This window comes from Lithobates pipiens, unplaced genomic scaffold, assembly GCF_037356315.1.
Source record: "Lithobates pipiens isolate NorthernLeopardFrog02 unplaced genomic scaffold, aLitPip1_a1.2 Scaffold_13, whole genome shotgun sequence".
NCBI lineage: Eukaryota > Metazoa > Chordata > Amphibia > Anura > Ranidae > Lithobates > Lithobates pipiens.
Window position 1 is genome coordinate 101,902,931 of NW_027507718.1, and position 13,098 is coordinate 101,916,028.

General features: G+C 43.5%; 1 protein-coding gene across 1 annotated transcript in view; it reads left to right on the forward strand.

Moving 5' to 3' along the window:
* The window catches only part of LOC143975859 (protein shortage in chiasmata 1 ortholog-like), a 156,748-nt gene that overhangs the window by 91,802 nt on the left and 51,848 nt on the right, over positions 1 to 13,098 (forward strand). Inside the window, exon 10 of the mRNA XM_077478416.1 lies at positions 3,128 to 3,257. Within this exon, the coding sequence (XP_077334542.1) occupies positions 3,128 to 3,257 (130 nt within the window). The remainder of the gene's footprint in view (positions 1 to 3,127; positions 3,258 to 13,098) is intronic.

A 13,098-nucleotide genomic window follows, 5' to 3' on the forward strand; every position in this document is an offset into this window, starting at 1 on the left:
TCGTCTTTTGAATTGATTGTCAAAATAATTTTCTCTGTATTTAGCGCTGCTCCCATTTTATATAGTTGAGTGTCGTAGTATAACGATTTGAGCTGCTGCTCACAGGGTGGTTTATTTGAGTAGCGCAGTTTCGCCTTATATTATGGTAACACTGTATTGCTTTGCTCTCACAGTATATATATAAAAAAAAAGAAAATAATGATTAAATATTTTTTTTAACATATTGTCACCAGTCAGTGTCCCTGATCAATGCCACACTGTTATATGATGACGCTGTACTGCACTGGTGACAGTATGTAAAAAATCTGAATTTTTTTTTTTTTCACTCATTTTCCAAAAAAGTGACAATTTTTTTTTAAAACACACCATGCCTCTTACTAAATACCTCAGACTGTCTACTTTCCAGAAGTCATTTGGGGGGGGGGGGGGTATTTGTACTGTCCCGTTTTTTTTTTTTGAGTCGTCAGTACATCAGGATTGATCAATTTTCAGATACAGTATATACCATTATATACCAATATGTAGACGCTATAACTTTCCTACAGACTTAATAGCATACACTAATTTGGGTTATTTTTCACCAAAGTAATGTTGCAGAATACAATTTGGCCTGAATATATGAAGAAAGATTATTTGTTTGTAAAATGTTATTACAGAAATGAAGAAAACCAAGTTTTTTGTTTTTCAATTTTTTTTGTTGAAACCTGAAAATTGGCCTGGGCAGGAAGTGGATAAAGGTGCCCTGTATTAAAGTGGTTAAAGAAAAGAATACATTGTTTACAATCAAACATGGTTGAGGTTCACTGATGTTTTAAGGTTGCTTTGCTGCTCCAGGCACTGGATGTCTTGACCGTGGGCATGGCATTATGAAATCTGAACACTTCCAAACATTCTGGGGTGCAGTGTAGGGCCCGATGTCAGAAAGTTGGGTCTACATCAGAGGTCATGTGTCTTACAGCAGGACAATGACCCAAAACACACATCAAAAAGCACCCAGAAATGGTTTATGACAAAGCGCTGGAGAGTACTGAACTGGCCGATCTAAATTCCATAGAGCACCTGTGGAGAGATCTCAAAACAGCAGTTGGGAAAGGGAACCCTTCCAATCTGGGAGACCTGGAGCAGCTGACGAAAGAAGAGTGGTCCAAAATTCCAGTAGAGAGGTGTAGGAAACAAAGTGATGATTACAGGAAAAGATTGATTTCAGTTATATTCTTTGCAAGGAGTGTGCTACCAAATATTATTTTTGAGGGTGCCAATTTTGTCCAGTCCATTTTTGGAGTTTTGCATGGAATTTGTCAGATTTGTCTTTTTGTTTCTCTGCATTTTTGTGTCATACCAATATAAACAAAATAAATAAACATGAGAATGCCTAAACATTTGTAATTGCAATAATTTTCTGGGTGAAGTGGTGCATTGTCTGACATATATGCAGGGGTGCCAGTATTTTTAGCCATGACTGTAGATCCGCAACAGAATGCCACAAAAATTGTTTTCCAAGTGTTCTCCCAGTGTCATAGCTGTTTTAGATACAGTTAAGACTAGATTTGTCTTTATCGCCATGGTGGAATATTTTCCATCACTTTCTGTTCCGGTGACAGGGATTCAGAAAGACAAGAAGTTGGGAAATCAGTCTGCTTGGAGTCTCAACAATGCCTTTGCTAGTCTGTGATCTTCATCCCCCTTCCCCACCTTCCTATTGCCTTTTTCCAACCCACTTAACCATCATTCATGCCTCATTTCCCACCTGCTCAACCATCAGTGATGCTGTGCTTTTCCATCCCACTACATCCTACCTAATCCTTATTACCTCCATTGACATCCTGATGCCCTAACCCTGACCGCTGATGCCATCCAAGGAGTGGAGCTAGCATGCTTACAGATTTCTCTAGGGCTGTTCTGCTGACATTCCCCATTCAAATTGTGAAGCATGCTCAGTGCATGCTCTCCTGTCTGCAGCAAGGCCCTAGAGAAGAAATCTGTGTGGACCCTGTCTTCTGGGTGACATCAGTGGTCTAGACCTCAGCTTTGCTGCTCTAGAGTTAGAGTGTCATACGCATGCACTGGAACTTGAATGAGTAATCCTTGATCCTGTGATGCTAGAGCTGAACATCCAGTGGCTGGCCTGTCCTGGCAATAAGGTGGGACACAGAGAAGTTTCCTGGAAGGCCTACAGATATGACACTTATAATAAACATAATTTTACCAAACAAAGTACTAATTTGTAAAATGCATATATTATATCTCCAGGAAAAACCTGCTTAGTGTCTGATAGAGAAGGGGACGTTTTTATTGTAGTATGTGTCCACATTAGGGAAATTCAGCTATTTTTATGTAATGGTGATTAATGTAACCAAGGAAGAAAGTGAGGGCAAAGCAAACATATTAAGGTTGTCCCAATACCTAGTGATTAGGGTAAATCGTATAATGGGGACACCTATTTAATGGCAAACTTTCTGAGAACTAAATTTCCATCACCTTAGGAGCCTTATGACCCCTACACATGACCGGAAATTCCGGCAGAAAAGATCCGATGGCCTTTCCAACGAACTTTCGACAGACTTCTAACGAATGGACTTGCCCACACACGAACGGACTAAAGTCCGTTCGTTTTGAACGTGATGACTTACGATGGGACTAGAAAAGGAAGTTAAATAGCCAGTAGCCAATAGCTGACCTTGCGTCGTATTTGGTCCGTCGGACCAGCATACAGACGAATGGTTTTCCCGATAGAAATTGATTCCGTCGGACAGATTTGAAACATGCTCTATTTCTAGGTCCGTCTGAATTTTTTAAGAAAAAAGTCTGATGAAGCCCACACACGATCGTAATATACGACGTAATGATTCAGTCTGACCTTTTCTGCCTGAAAGTTTGGTCGTGTGTATGCGGCATTAGTCTAACTTCCTGCTGCTTTTCTGGGACAGGGCAGGAATAGAAGAGAAAGTTCCTCAATGGCACACAAACAACAAACAAATACCCCAATCAGGGTTATATAATTTCCCTACTGAATTCAAAACTTATAAAAATGTTGTCTCCAGAGATACACTGATTATGTTATCTGTCTAACCTGTAATATAATATGTATCTTTATGCTGTTTGTTAATGTCTGTTTTGCTTTACTAAGTCTGTTTCAGTTCATACCATGACGCTGAGTTAGACGTCCCATTCTCTCCACAAAATAAGGCACTCAAAGATGCTCGAAAAGAACAATGCATTCATTTTGCTGAAGAAGTCCTGTCACCTATTAATTCTACGTATGTAACAAGTATTGCTGTATGTCACAGCTCCAGTTATCATCACTACTATTGTAGTTTCTTGGTGAACATAATGCATAACTGCAGATGACCTAGGATTTTTTCTAAATAAATAGTGAAAGTGTTTCATATTGCCCACAGTTCTATTTTGTACACAAGACCACTGTCACTGGGACCAAAAGTGGTTAATTAATTCAAAATTTTTAGTTGCCATCAAAAAAGGAATAGAGGGGAAATCTTCCAGTGGTGACACTTGTGAGCAACTCTCACAACTGGCAGTTGACAACTGGTTAAGAGTTGTCACTTTGGAGAGAATTCCTCTCACCTACCTATAAAATCTACAAGGCAGAAAGTGAAGGCAACTGACCCAATAGGGACAAGAATAGCAAAAAAAAAGGTTTTCATCCCTAAGGGTAAATTATTTGAACCCGCACCCGATTTATTAAAGTTGGAAGTGAGATGAAGTGAACCTGTACTAGCTTCAGCTATCCAATCATGTGAACCTTACAAATGGCTGAATGTAAGTATAGTTTCACTTCTCTTTACACCACAGAGATTTATGCCAAAATTACTGTACATGTCTTCACTCTGTATTAAAGTGGATGTCTAGCCAAAAGTTTTTTTCTTACTTTTGAATAGAGTGGAAAAGGTTTAGAACTCTTGTCATGATTTTACTGCTATCCAATGCTCCTTTACAGAGATTTACCCTTCTGGAGTAATCAGCTGGAGTTCTAATTCTTCCCCATGCTATTCAAATTGAATAAATTATTTAGCTTGCCATACCTTAAATCTAACAGGTGCAGTTTTTGCCTATTACACGAATTCACGTGTAGATTAATTTAAAAACTACTGTTTGGCACTCCTTCACCAATAGTAAGATCATTGGAGGAGTTATTCAATAATAGGTAACAAAAAAGACATTGGTATTGATTGGCTCAAGTAGACATGTGCAATACGTTGCGGTCCAAATGTAAATTCACAAAAATGTTTTGGTTATTCGGAGATTCAAATGTATCCAAATCTTGGAATGAAATAGTAATACATTTAGTTTTGTTCATTTGTTTTCTAATGAATTCCAAATATTCGGAGAGATTCGTGTAGGTTGAAAAAATTAACCAATCCGAATTCTGTATGTAGAATAGCTGGTTGTTCAAGAGTGGGACGGGAAGCCAGTTGCCGCATCATTAACAACCAATGACTCATCAGCTGTCAGCGGTCTTCCATGCTGTAAGCTGAAATGTAAACAAAGAAATGGCAGAAAAAGAACATTCATAAATCCAGTACCTTCGGGTCTGGTTTGGATTTTAAGATGAACCCAGTGTTTTAAGATGCCAGTGTGTGCACACAGGGTAGTTGGTGAGTGGTCGCTGCAGGAAAGATGGGCAAATTTCAGATGGCAGAAGAGTCATGCCAAAAATGTCTCTTGGAGGAGGAAGCATTGTGATAAATTGAAGCGTTGACCCATTGATCAGGGGGTCGTTATTTCTGGTGAGTCATTTAGTTGTTACTGGTGGAGGTGTCAATTGTGAAGTTTCACCTTGGAATGAATAGACACTGGGAATATTTTTTGATGTATGAAAATTCCATATCTGAGTTTAGTTGACACTGGACACATTTTGAAGCATGTATATTTATTGTGTCACTTTGTTGGAATATTTTTCTGCCCAATATTTGGATCAATTTATTATATGAGCTTTATTTGGCAGGTGTTATCTGCTATATTTTATTTCCTCATTCATTTATAGTAAGGAAGCACCGTTTGATACTTCTTTAACCAGTTGCCGACCGCCGCACGCCGATGTACGTCGGTACAATGGCACGGGCAGGCATAAGGACATACATGTACGTCCCTTGCCTCCCGCGGGTCGGGGGCCCGATCGGGCCCCCGCCCGGTGCCTGCGGCGGTCGGTATTCGTTCGGGAGCGATCCCGGACGAGGGGACGGCCATTCATTCATGGCCACCCCCTCGCGATCGCTCCCGACAAATAGAAATCCCCGGTGACATCACTTCCTCTCCTGTAATGTAAACACAGGAGAGGAAGTGATGTATTCTCTCCTCCGTGTCGGTATTTTTCGTTCCGACACGGAGGAGAGCGGATCAGTAAGTTGCACCAACACTCTACACACACAGTAGAACATGCCAGGCACACTCACACCCCCCCTTTACCCCCCTTTACCCCCCCAATTACCCCTGCCCTCCAGTCACAGTGACACCAATGTCATTTTTTTTTTTTGCATTGGTGTCATTTGTGACTGTAATAACTGTTAGGGCAGTTAGAGTTAGCCCCCTTTAGTTCTAATGTACCCCCCCTAACCCCCCCAATAAAGGTTTAACCCCGTGATCACCCCCCGTCGCCAGTGTCACTAAGGCTGGGTTCACATTGCAGCGGTTTATGAGAACGAATGTGATTCGCACCGCACTGCAGTGCAAATCACATCCGATCTCTGTGCGATTCGAGTTCAGCCATTCGCCGCACCCGCCACACCCGCCGCACCCGCCGCAAATTCGCACGGGACCCTTTTTTTGGCCCGCAGCAGAATCGGATCGCATGGGTGTTCACACCATGCGATCCGAGTTTGCAGATCGCACTGCGATATGCGAACTGATCTGGGGGTGTCAGTAACATTTCACTGACACTCCCAGCAGTTCGCATAGGGCAGTGTGAACTGCCGCCGGGAGGCATGCGATGCGGGAACCCGCCGCGGATTCGCGGCGTTTCCGCATCGCTCCAGTGTGAACCCAGCCTAATAAGCGATCATTTTTCTGATCGCCGTATTAGTGTCACAGGTGACGCTAGTTAGGCAGGTAGGTATTTAGGTTCGCCGCAGCTTTTTATAGCGCCAGGGACCCCCATATACTACCGCATAAAGCCCCCTGATTGCCCCCTAGTTAACCCTTTCACCAGTGATCACCATATAACTGTTACAGGTGACGCTGGTTGGTTAGTTATTTTTTAATAGTTTCAGGGCACCCGCCATTTATTACCTAATAAAGGTTTAACCCCCTGATCACCCGGCGGGTGTCATTTGTGACTAATAACTGTTAGGGCAGTTAGGGTTAGCCCCCTTTAGTTCTAAGGTACCCCCCTAACCCCCCCAATAAAGGTTTAACCCCGTGATCACCCCCCGTCGCCAGTGTCACTAAGGCTGGGTTCACATTGCAGCGGTTTATGAGAACGGATGTGATTCGCACCGCACTGCAGTGCAAATCACATCCGATCTCTGTGCGATTCGAGTTCAGCCATTCGCCGCACCCGCCGCAAATTCGCACGGGACCCTTTTTTTGGCCCGCAGCAGAATCGGATCGCATGGGTGTTCACACCATGCGATCCGAGTTTGCAGATCGCACTGCGATATGCGAACTGATCTGGGGGTGTCAGTAACATTTCACTGACACTCCCAGCAGTTCGCATAGGGCAGTGTGAACTGCCGCCGGGAGGCATGCGATGCGGGAACCCGCCGCGCATTCGTGGCGTTCCCGCATCGCTCCAGTGTGAACCCAGCCTAATAAGCGATCGTTTTTCTGATCGCTGTATTAGTGTCACAGGTGACGCTAGTTAGGCAGGTAGGTATTTAGGTTCGCTGCAGCTTTTTATAGCGCCAGGGACCCCCATATACTACCGCATAAAGCCCCCTAATTGCCCCCTAGTTAACCCTTTCACCAGTGATCACCATATAACTGTTACAGGTGACGCTGGTTGGTTAGTTATTTTTTTATAGTTTCAGGGCACCCGCCATTTATTACCTAGTCTCACTAGTGTACCCCTAAATTTAGGGGTGTCTACTTTCCAAAATGGGGTCATTTGGGGGGGGTTTGTGCCATCTTGGCATTTTATGGCCTTCAAAACTGTAACGCCCTTAGAAAGCCTGAAGGCGGTGCTTGGTTTTCGGGGCCCCGTACGCGGCTAGGCTCCCAAAAAGTCCCACATATGTGGTATCCCCATACTCAGGAGAAGCAGCAGAATTTATTTTGGGGTGTCATTTCACATATGCCCATGGCATGCGTGAGCAATATATCATTTAGTGACAACTTTGTGAAAAAAAAAAAAAAAAAAAAAAAGTTTGTAATTTTCCCGCAACTTGTGGCAAAATATAAAATATTCCATGGACTCAACATGCCTCTCAGCAAATAGCTTGGGGTGTCTACTTTCTAAAATGGGGTCATTTGTGGGGGTTTTGTGCCATCTTGGCATTTTATGGCCTTCAAAACTGTAATAGGTAGTGAGAAGTGAACTCAAAAATTTACGCCCTTAGAAAGCCTGAAGGCGGTGCTTGGTTTTCGGGGCCCCGTACGCGGCTAGGCTCCCAAAAAGTCCCACATATGTGGTATCCCCGTACTCAGGAGAAGCAGCAGAATTTATTTTGGGGTGTCATTTCACATATGCCCATGGCATGCATGAGCAATATATCATTTAGTGACAACTTTGTTAAAAAAAAAAAAAAAAAAAAAAAGTTTGTAATTTTCCCGCAACTTGTGGCAAAATATAAAATATTCCATGAACTCAACATGCCTCTCAGCAAATAGCTTGGGGTGTCTACTTTCTAAAATGGGGTCATTTGTGGGGGTTTTGTGCCATCTTGGCATTTTATGGCCTTCAAAACTGTAATAGGTAGTGAGAAGTGAACTCAAAAATTTACGCCCTTAGAAAGCCTGAAGGCGGTGCTTGGTTTTCGGGGCCCCGTACGCGGCTAGGCTCCCAAAAAGTCCCACATATGTGGTATCCCCATACTCAGGAGAAGCTGCAGAATTTATTTTGGGGTGTCATTTCACATACGCCCATAGCATGTGTGAGCAATATATCATTTAGTGACAACTTTGTGTAAAAAAAAAAAAAATTTTTTTTTTTTGTCATTATTCAATCGCTTGAGGCAAAAAAATAAAATCTTCAATGGGCTCAACATGCCTCTTATCAATTTCCTTAGGGGGTCTACTTTCCAAAATGGGGTCATTTGGGGGGGTTTTGTACTGCCCTGCCATTTTAGCACCTCAAGAAATGAGATAGGCAGTCGTAAACTAAAAGCTGCGTAAATTCCAGAAAACGTACCTTAGTTTGTAGATGTGACAACTTTTGCGCAAACCAATAAATATACAATTATTGACTTTTTTTTTACCAAAGACATGTGGCTGAATACATTTTGGCCTAAATGTATGACTAAAATTGAGTTTATTGGATTTTTCTAATAACAAAAAGTAGAAAATATCATTTTTTTTCAAAATTTGCGGTCTTTTTACGTTTATATCGCAAAAAATAAAAATCGCAGAGGCAATCAAATACCATCAAAAGAAAGCTCTATTTGTGGGAAGAAAAGGACGCAAATTTTGTTTGGGTACAACATTGCATGACCGCGCAATTACCAGTTAAAGCAGCGCAGTGCCAAAGTGTAAAAAGACCTCTGGTCATTTACCAGCAAAATGGTCCGGTCTGAAAGTGGTTAAACAGCAGCTGCTATCCTGCATAATTAAAAGGATCCATGGCACAGATAGATGCAAATATATTCATAATGTTGGCTCCATTTAAACTTTTAATTTCACTGTGGTGTACCACAATTACTGGATCTATTTCAGGGCACTCCACACACATTAGATATATTTTGGCATAGCACACCACGCACCTTTGCCCTAGGTGCTGGATGACTTTATTCTGACACTGCGAAGTAGGGTTACTTTCTTCAGACTTATAGTGTTTTTTATAGTGAACACATACTTACATTATAGTTCAGGATTTACTCCAAATCCTGCAGGTAATTTGCTAATTTGACATTTCCATTTTTTCTGCCACACTGAATATTACATTATGCACAGTGAGTAAGTATTTACAGATCATTAAAAAATATTGGAATAAAAAGCCACTCTTGGAAGACAATCTCCCAATACTTGATCTTGCAAACTCCTCAATCCATCACATTATGAATGCCAAGAATGATAACAACAGGGCGCTTGGGAAGTGCATAAGCTGAACTTCCTTTCATTAAGACTAAATGCCCCCTGTACATGGGCGTGAGATCTGCACACCAACTTTGCTTGTACTTTATCAATGATCAATGGCTACCAGCATCCTTCATTCATCTCTGTGATTAATACAGGAGCCCTCATGACCCACCGTATGTCACCACAAGTCCAAAAATCAGAAGACCAAAATGTGCGAAACTTCATTCTTCATCCAATAATTTTCAGTGTTTCTTAAGATAATCTATGTGCATCATAGAGATGATGCCCGTAGGCAGCTGCTATTGGCTGTTAAACTAAAAGACCATGTAAGGGCCAGAGTGGCACCTTTAGACACAAAGGGGTCAGCTTGTTCACTTAAGCTTTGGCAATAAAACCTGGAAGCTGATTGGTTTCTATGCAGAAGCGAGCCTGATTTTGCACTCTCCATACTTAGTAAATAAACCCCATAGCAATTGTAGCAGATCCCATAGTTCCATCATGATCGGTTTCTTTTAAATCACCCATTCATTGGTTGAAGTTTGAGAGTCCTAAGGAGAATGTGATGATAGCTTTAAAACTCAACACCAGCTTTAGAGCTTTACCATAAAATAAAGGAGCTACTCATCCTTCTTATGATCCAGTGCTGCCCTCCACCCCCTTCTCAGCCATTAGCCAATGACTCGCAGAGTTTTGGCAGAGTATTGAACAGTATTGGCAGAGTATTGCACAGTATTGGTACTGAGCAGTGCTGTGGGCACTACACATCCAGCCCACACCACTACTGCAATCTCTCCCCCTCTCCCCTTGCACTGTACAGAGAGGGGAGGGAGAAACCGGCATCATGACATGAAGCCATTTTTTTTTACAAGTGATTGCTCCGTCATTTGACGTAGCGTTCACGTGGTAAACGGCCGCTACCAGCAGCCGTTTACTGCAATCCATGATACGCCGGGTCTTCTGGACCCATCGGTCACGGATGTTTGCGGGAGCGAGCCCCAGAGGGGAGTGGGAGAGCAAGATTCTGGGAGAACGTCCATGGACGCCCTCCCAGAAAAACACGACCGCGCTGTGGCCGTCTTTCGGGTATGGCCCGGTCGGCAAGTGGTTAAAGTGCATTTTCATTTTTGCAGCTTACAAAATCTCATTCAGATACTAATGGTGTGCTGTATTAGATAGATAGTTCTGTACTGCCAGGTGAAGAGAGGGTTAACATGGGTTCTGCATTTTCCTGGGCTTTTTTGGGTTCTGCCCTCCACCATGTTCTGCATATATGAATTATTTATAGCTGCGCTAGGTAAATACAGTGATTATATACCAAACACTCAATAGTGAAAACTATTTGACACAACTGGTCTCTTAATGCATGTAAAAATGAATGTGAAGAAATTCTTCATAAAGTCTTTCTTATATTCTTTTGTGCAAATAAATACCCAAGTGCTGTCACCTTTGACACAGAACACTCACGAGATGACCATGACCCTATTCACAAAATTGTTTCTAAAATCATAATAATGCTCACTCAAATTCATATCACACATAGCAGTAACTCCGCTGTTCTAAAAATCAATCCACAGTGACACATGATATATCAAATTTTTTATAGAAGAGGAAGGCCACCACATAGAATTTACACAGCAGGAGAATTGGAAAAGTGTAGTTGCTACAAGTAACCATGAACTGGTGAGTAGGGATGGCCGAACGGTTCGCCCCGCGGTTGTTTCGCGGCGAATTTTGGCTGTTCGCCGCCCGCCCGATCGGCGCACTATTGCCGCCGCTCGCCCGGCGGACTTCCGTGTTTACTGTGTAAAAGAACTTTGACCTATGATGACACATCCATCATGGGGTACAGGACAGCCAATTGAGACATTACAGAACATGGACACTTGGACATTCCCCCTAACTTATAAATAGACCCGATTCGGCGGCCACTTTACATTCTTTCGTATGTCACTATAGGGAGAGGTTGCTGTGTGGAGCAGGGAGAGATTGCAGTGACCCAAATCGCTAGCTATTTGGTCCACAAAAGTTCTTTTCAGGATTGGTATAGGTGTTAGGTGTAGTTCAGGATATAGGTTTGAGGCACTGCTGTGCTAGTGATTGTTGCAGCAGCCTGTCTTTTGTCAGTGTAGAGAGAGGGACAGGACGCTGTGTGCAGCAGGGACAGTCAGTTTAATCATCAGTTGTAGTCAGAGTCTTCATACGGAAATACGATAACCCCAACTACCAAGGCCTGAGGTGTGCCTTGGCCTGGCTGGACAGTATGCCTAAAAGAGGGCATACCCTGAATGAATGCATGAAATGTAAATGAAATGATGAAAATATGGGGGAACGGGTGGGTGGGAACCCAGAAATGAGCCGACGAAGGCTCTGATGGAGGAGGAGGAGGGGGGATTTAAAGCCCTCAGACTCCTCCTACAAATTCAGGCTAACCTGCGGCTAGCCTTCCAACTTGTAGTCAGAGTCTTCATACGGAAATACGATAACCCCAACTACCAAGGCCTGAGGTGTGCCTTGGCCTGGCTGGACAGTATGCCTAAAAGAGGGCAAAAAGACACAAAGTAGGTGTGCTGTGAAAGCTGCAAAGAAGGCCCGCAACAAACGTTTTAGCCCGGAAAATGCGAATGCCCGGCTGACTACAGGAAAGGGGGGTAACTTATGTAGCTGCTAACATGGAGGATCTCCAGCGCCCCATGAACCTGATGTAAAGAAAGGACCCCCTGCGAGACCTACCAAAATTGCCCAGGAACCAGATGAATAACCAAAAGGGGGTTTAGGATTCAAGCCAGGTTTGGCAAGAAACCTGGGCGTGAGAACAACCGTAGGTAGTGAGAGGATGGAGAAAGCGCAGACCCACGGAATGATGCAGAGAAGGCCAACTAACTTGCCCGACACCAAGGCTAAGGTACCGAAATATGACCACAAACCCCTAGCCTACAACATCCCCTTCATCGGTATGGATGGGTAAGTGGTAAGAGAGAAACTGCCTAGAGCACTAACTGGGAACTGCCAAGGGAAGGAGACAGGAAGTCTAAAACATCACGAAAACCTGTCCGGTAACTAGTAGCCATGCCAAAGAGAAACATCCCCGACTCTCCTCCCTTGATGGTTAGAGAGGGTGAGCCGCAAAAATGGACAGCTTGACAGGAGTTTGTAGGTCCTGAAAACTGGTCACCTGCTAGAAACTTCATGGAATTGGCAGATGAGGCCAAATTGCTGATGCAATACCCAGCGAAAGCCATAAACATGAACCTATGAGACCAACCCGCCTTGTGAGAAGCCCACTGCAAACTCTGGATAAGAACCAATGGCCAGATTAATTATGCGAGACCACACTGCCCCCAGTTCTACAAGCCGCTGTGAGAAATTCCAACAACACCTGAAGGCGTACTGAGAAGAACAGGAGCCGCAGATGAGACCTCAGTGCAAGCCTAACGGGCTATGAACCCCACCATCCTGACTAACAAATAAGAGCGCATAGAGAAACTTCATGCACTAGGTTGAAGAATCCTGCACGAAACATGTGCTGCACTGGTGGATGTAAAAGTCTGAACAGAGTGGGGAATAACCCACTGAATACTGCCCCCCCCAGCTGAGGCCGGGAAAGGGGTACCCCGGTGATAACTGAGCTAAGAGAGTTTGGTCCCACCCCTAAAAAAGGGGTGCTACCAAGCACTGAACCCCCATGCGACAGTGGAGGGATGAATGAGCACCGGCCTCCACCGCAACCCCCCCCAAACCCTGAACCAAGAAACACACAACAAGCGAAAAGAGAACAGACAACCAACACACGAAACAATACCCCTACGTACCTAACAAGTATGAGGATGTAAGTGCAGAAATGACAAGACCAACAGCGCGTGAATATGAACCTAATGCTGACACAACCCTAGTGTATGTAGTGCGTGAGCCCGA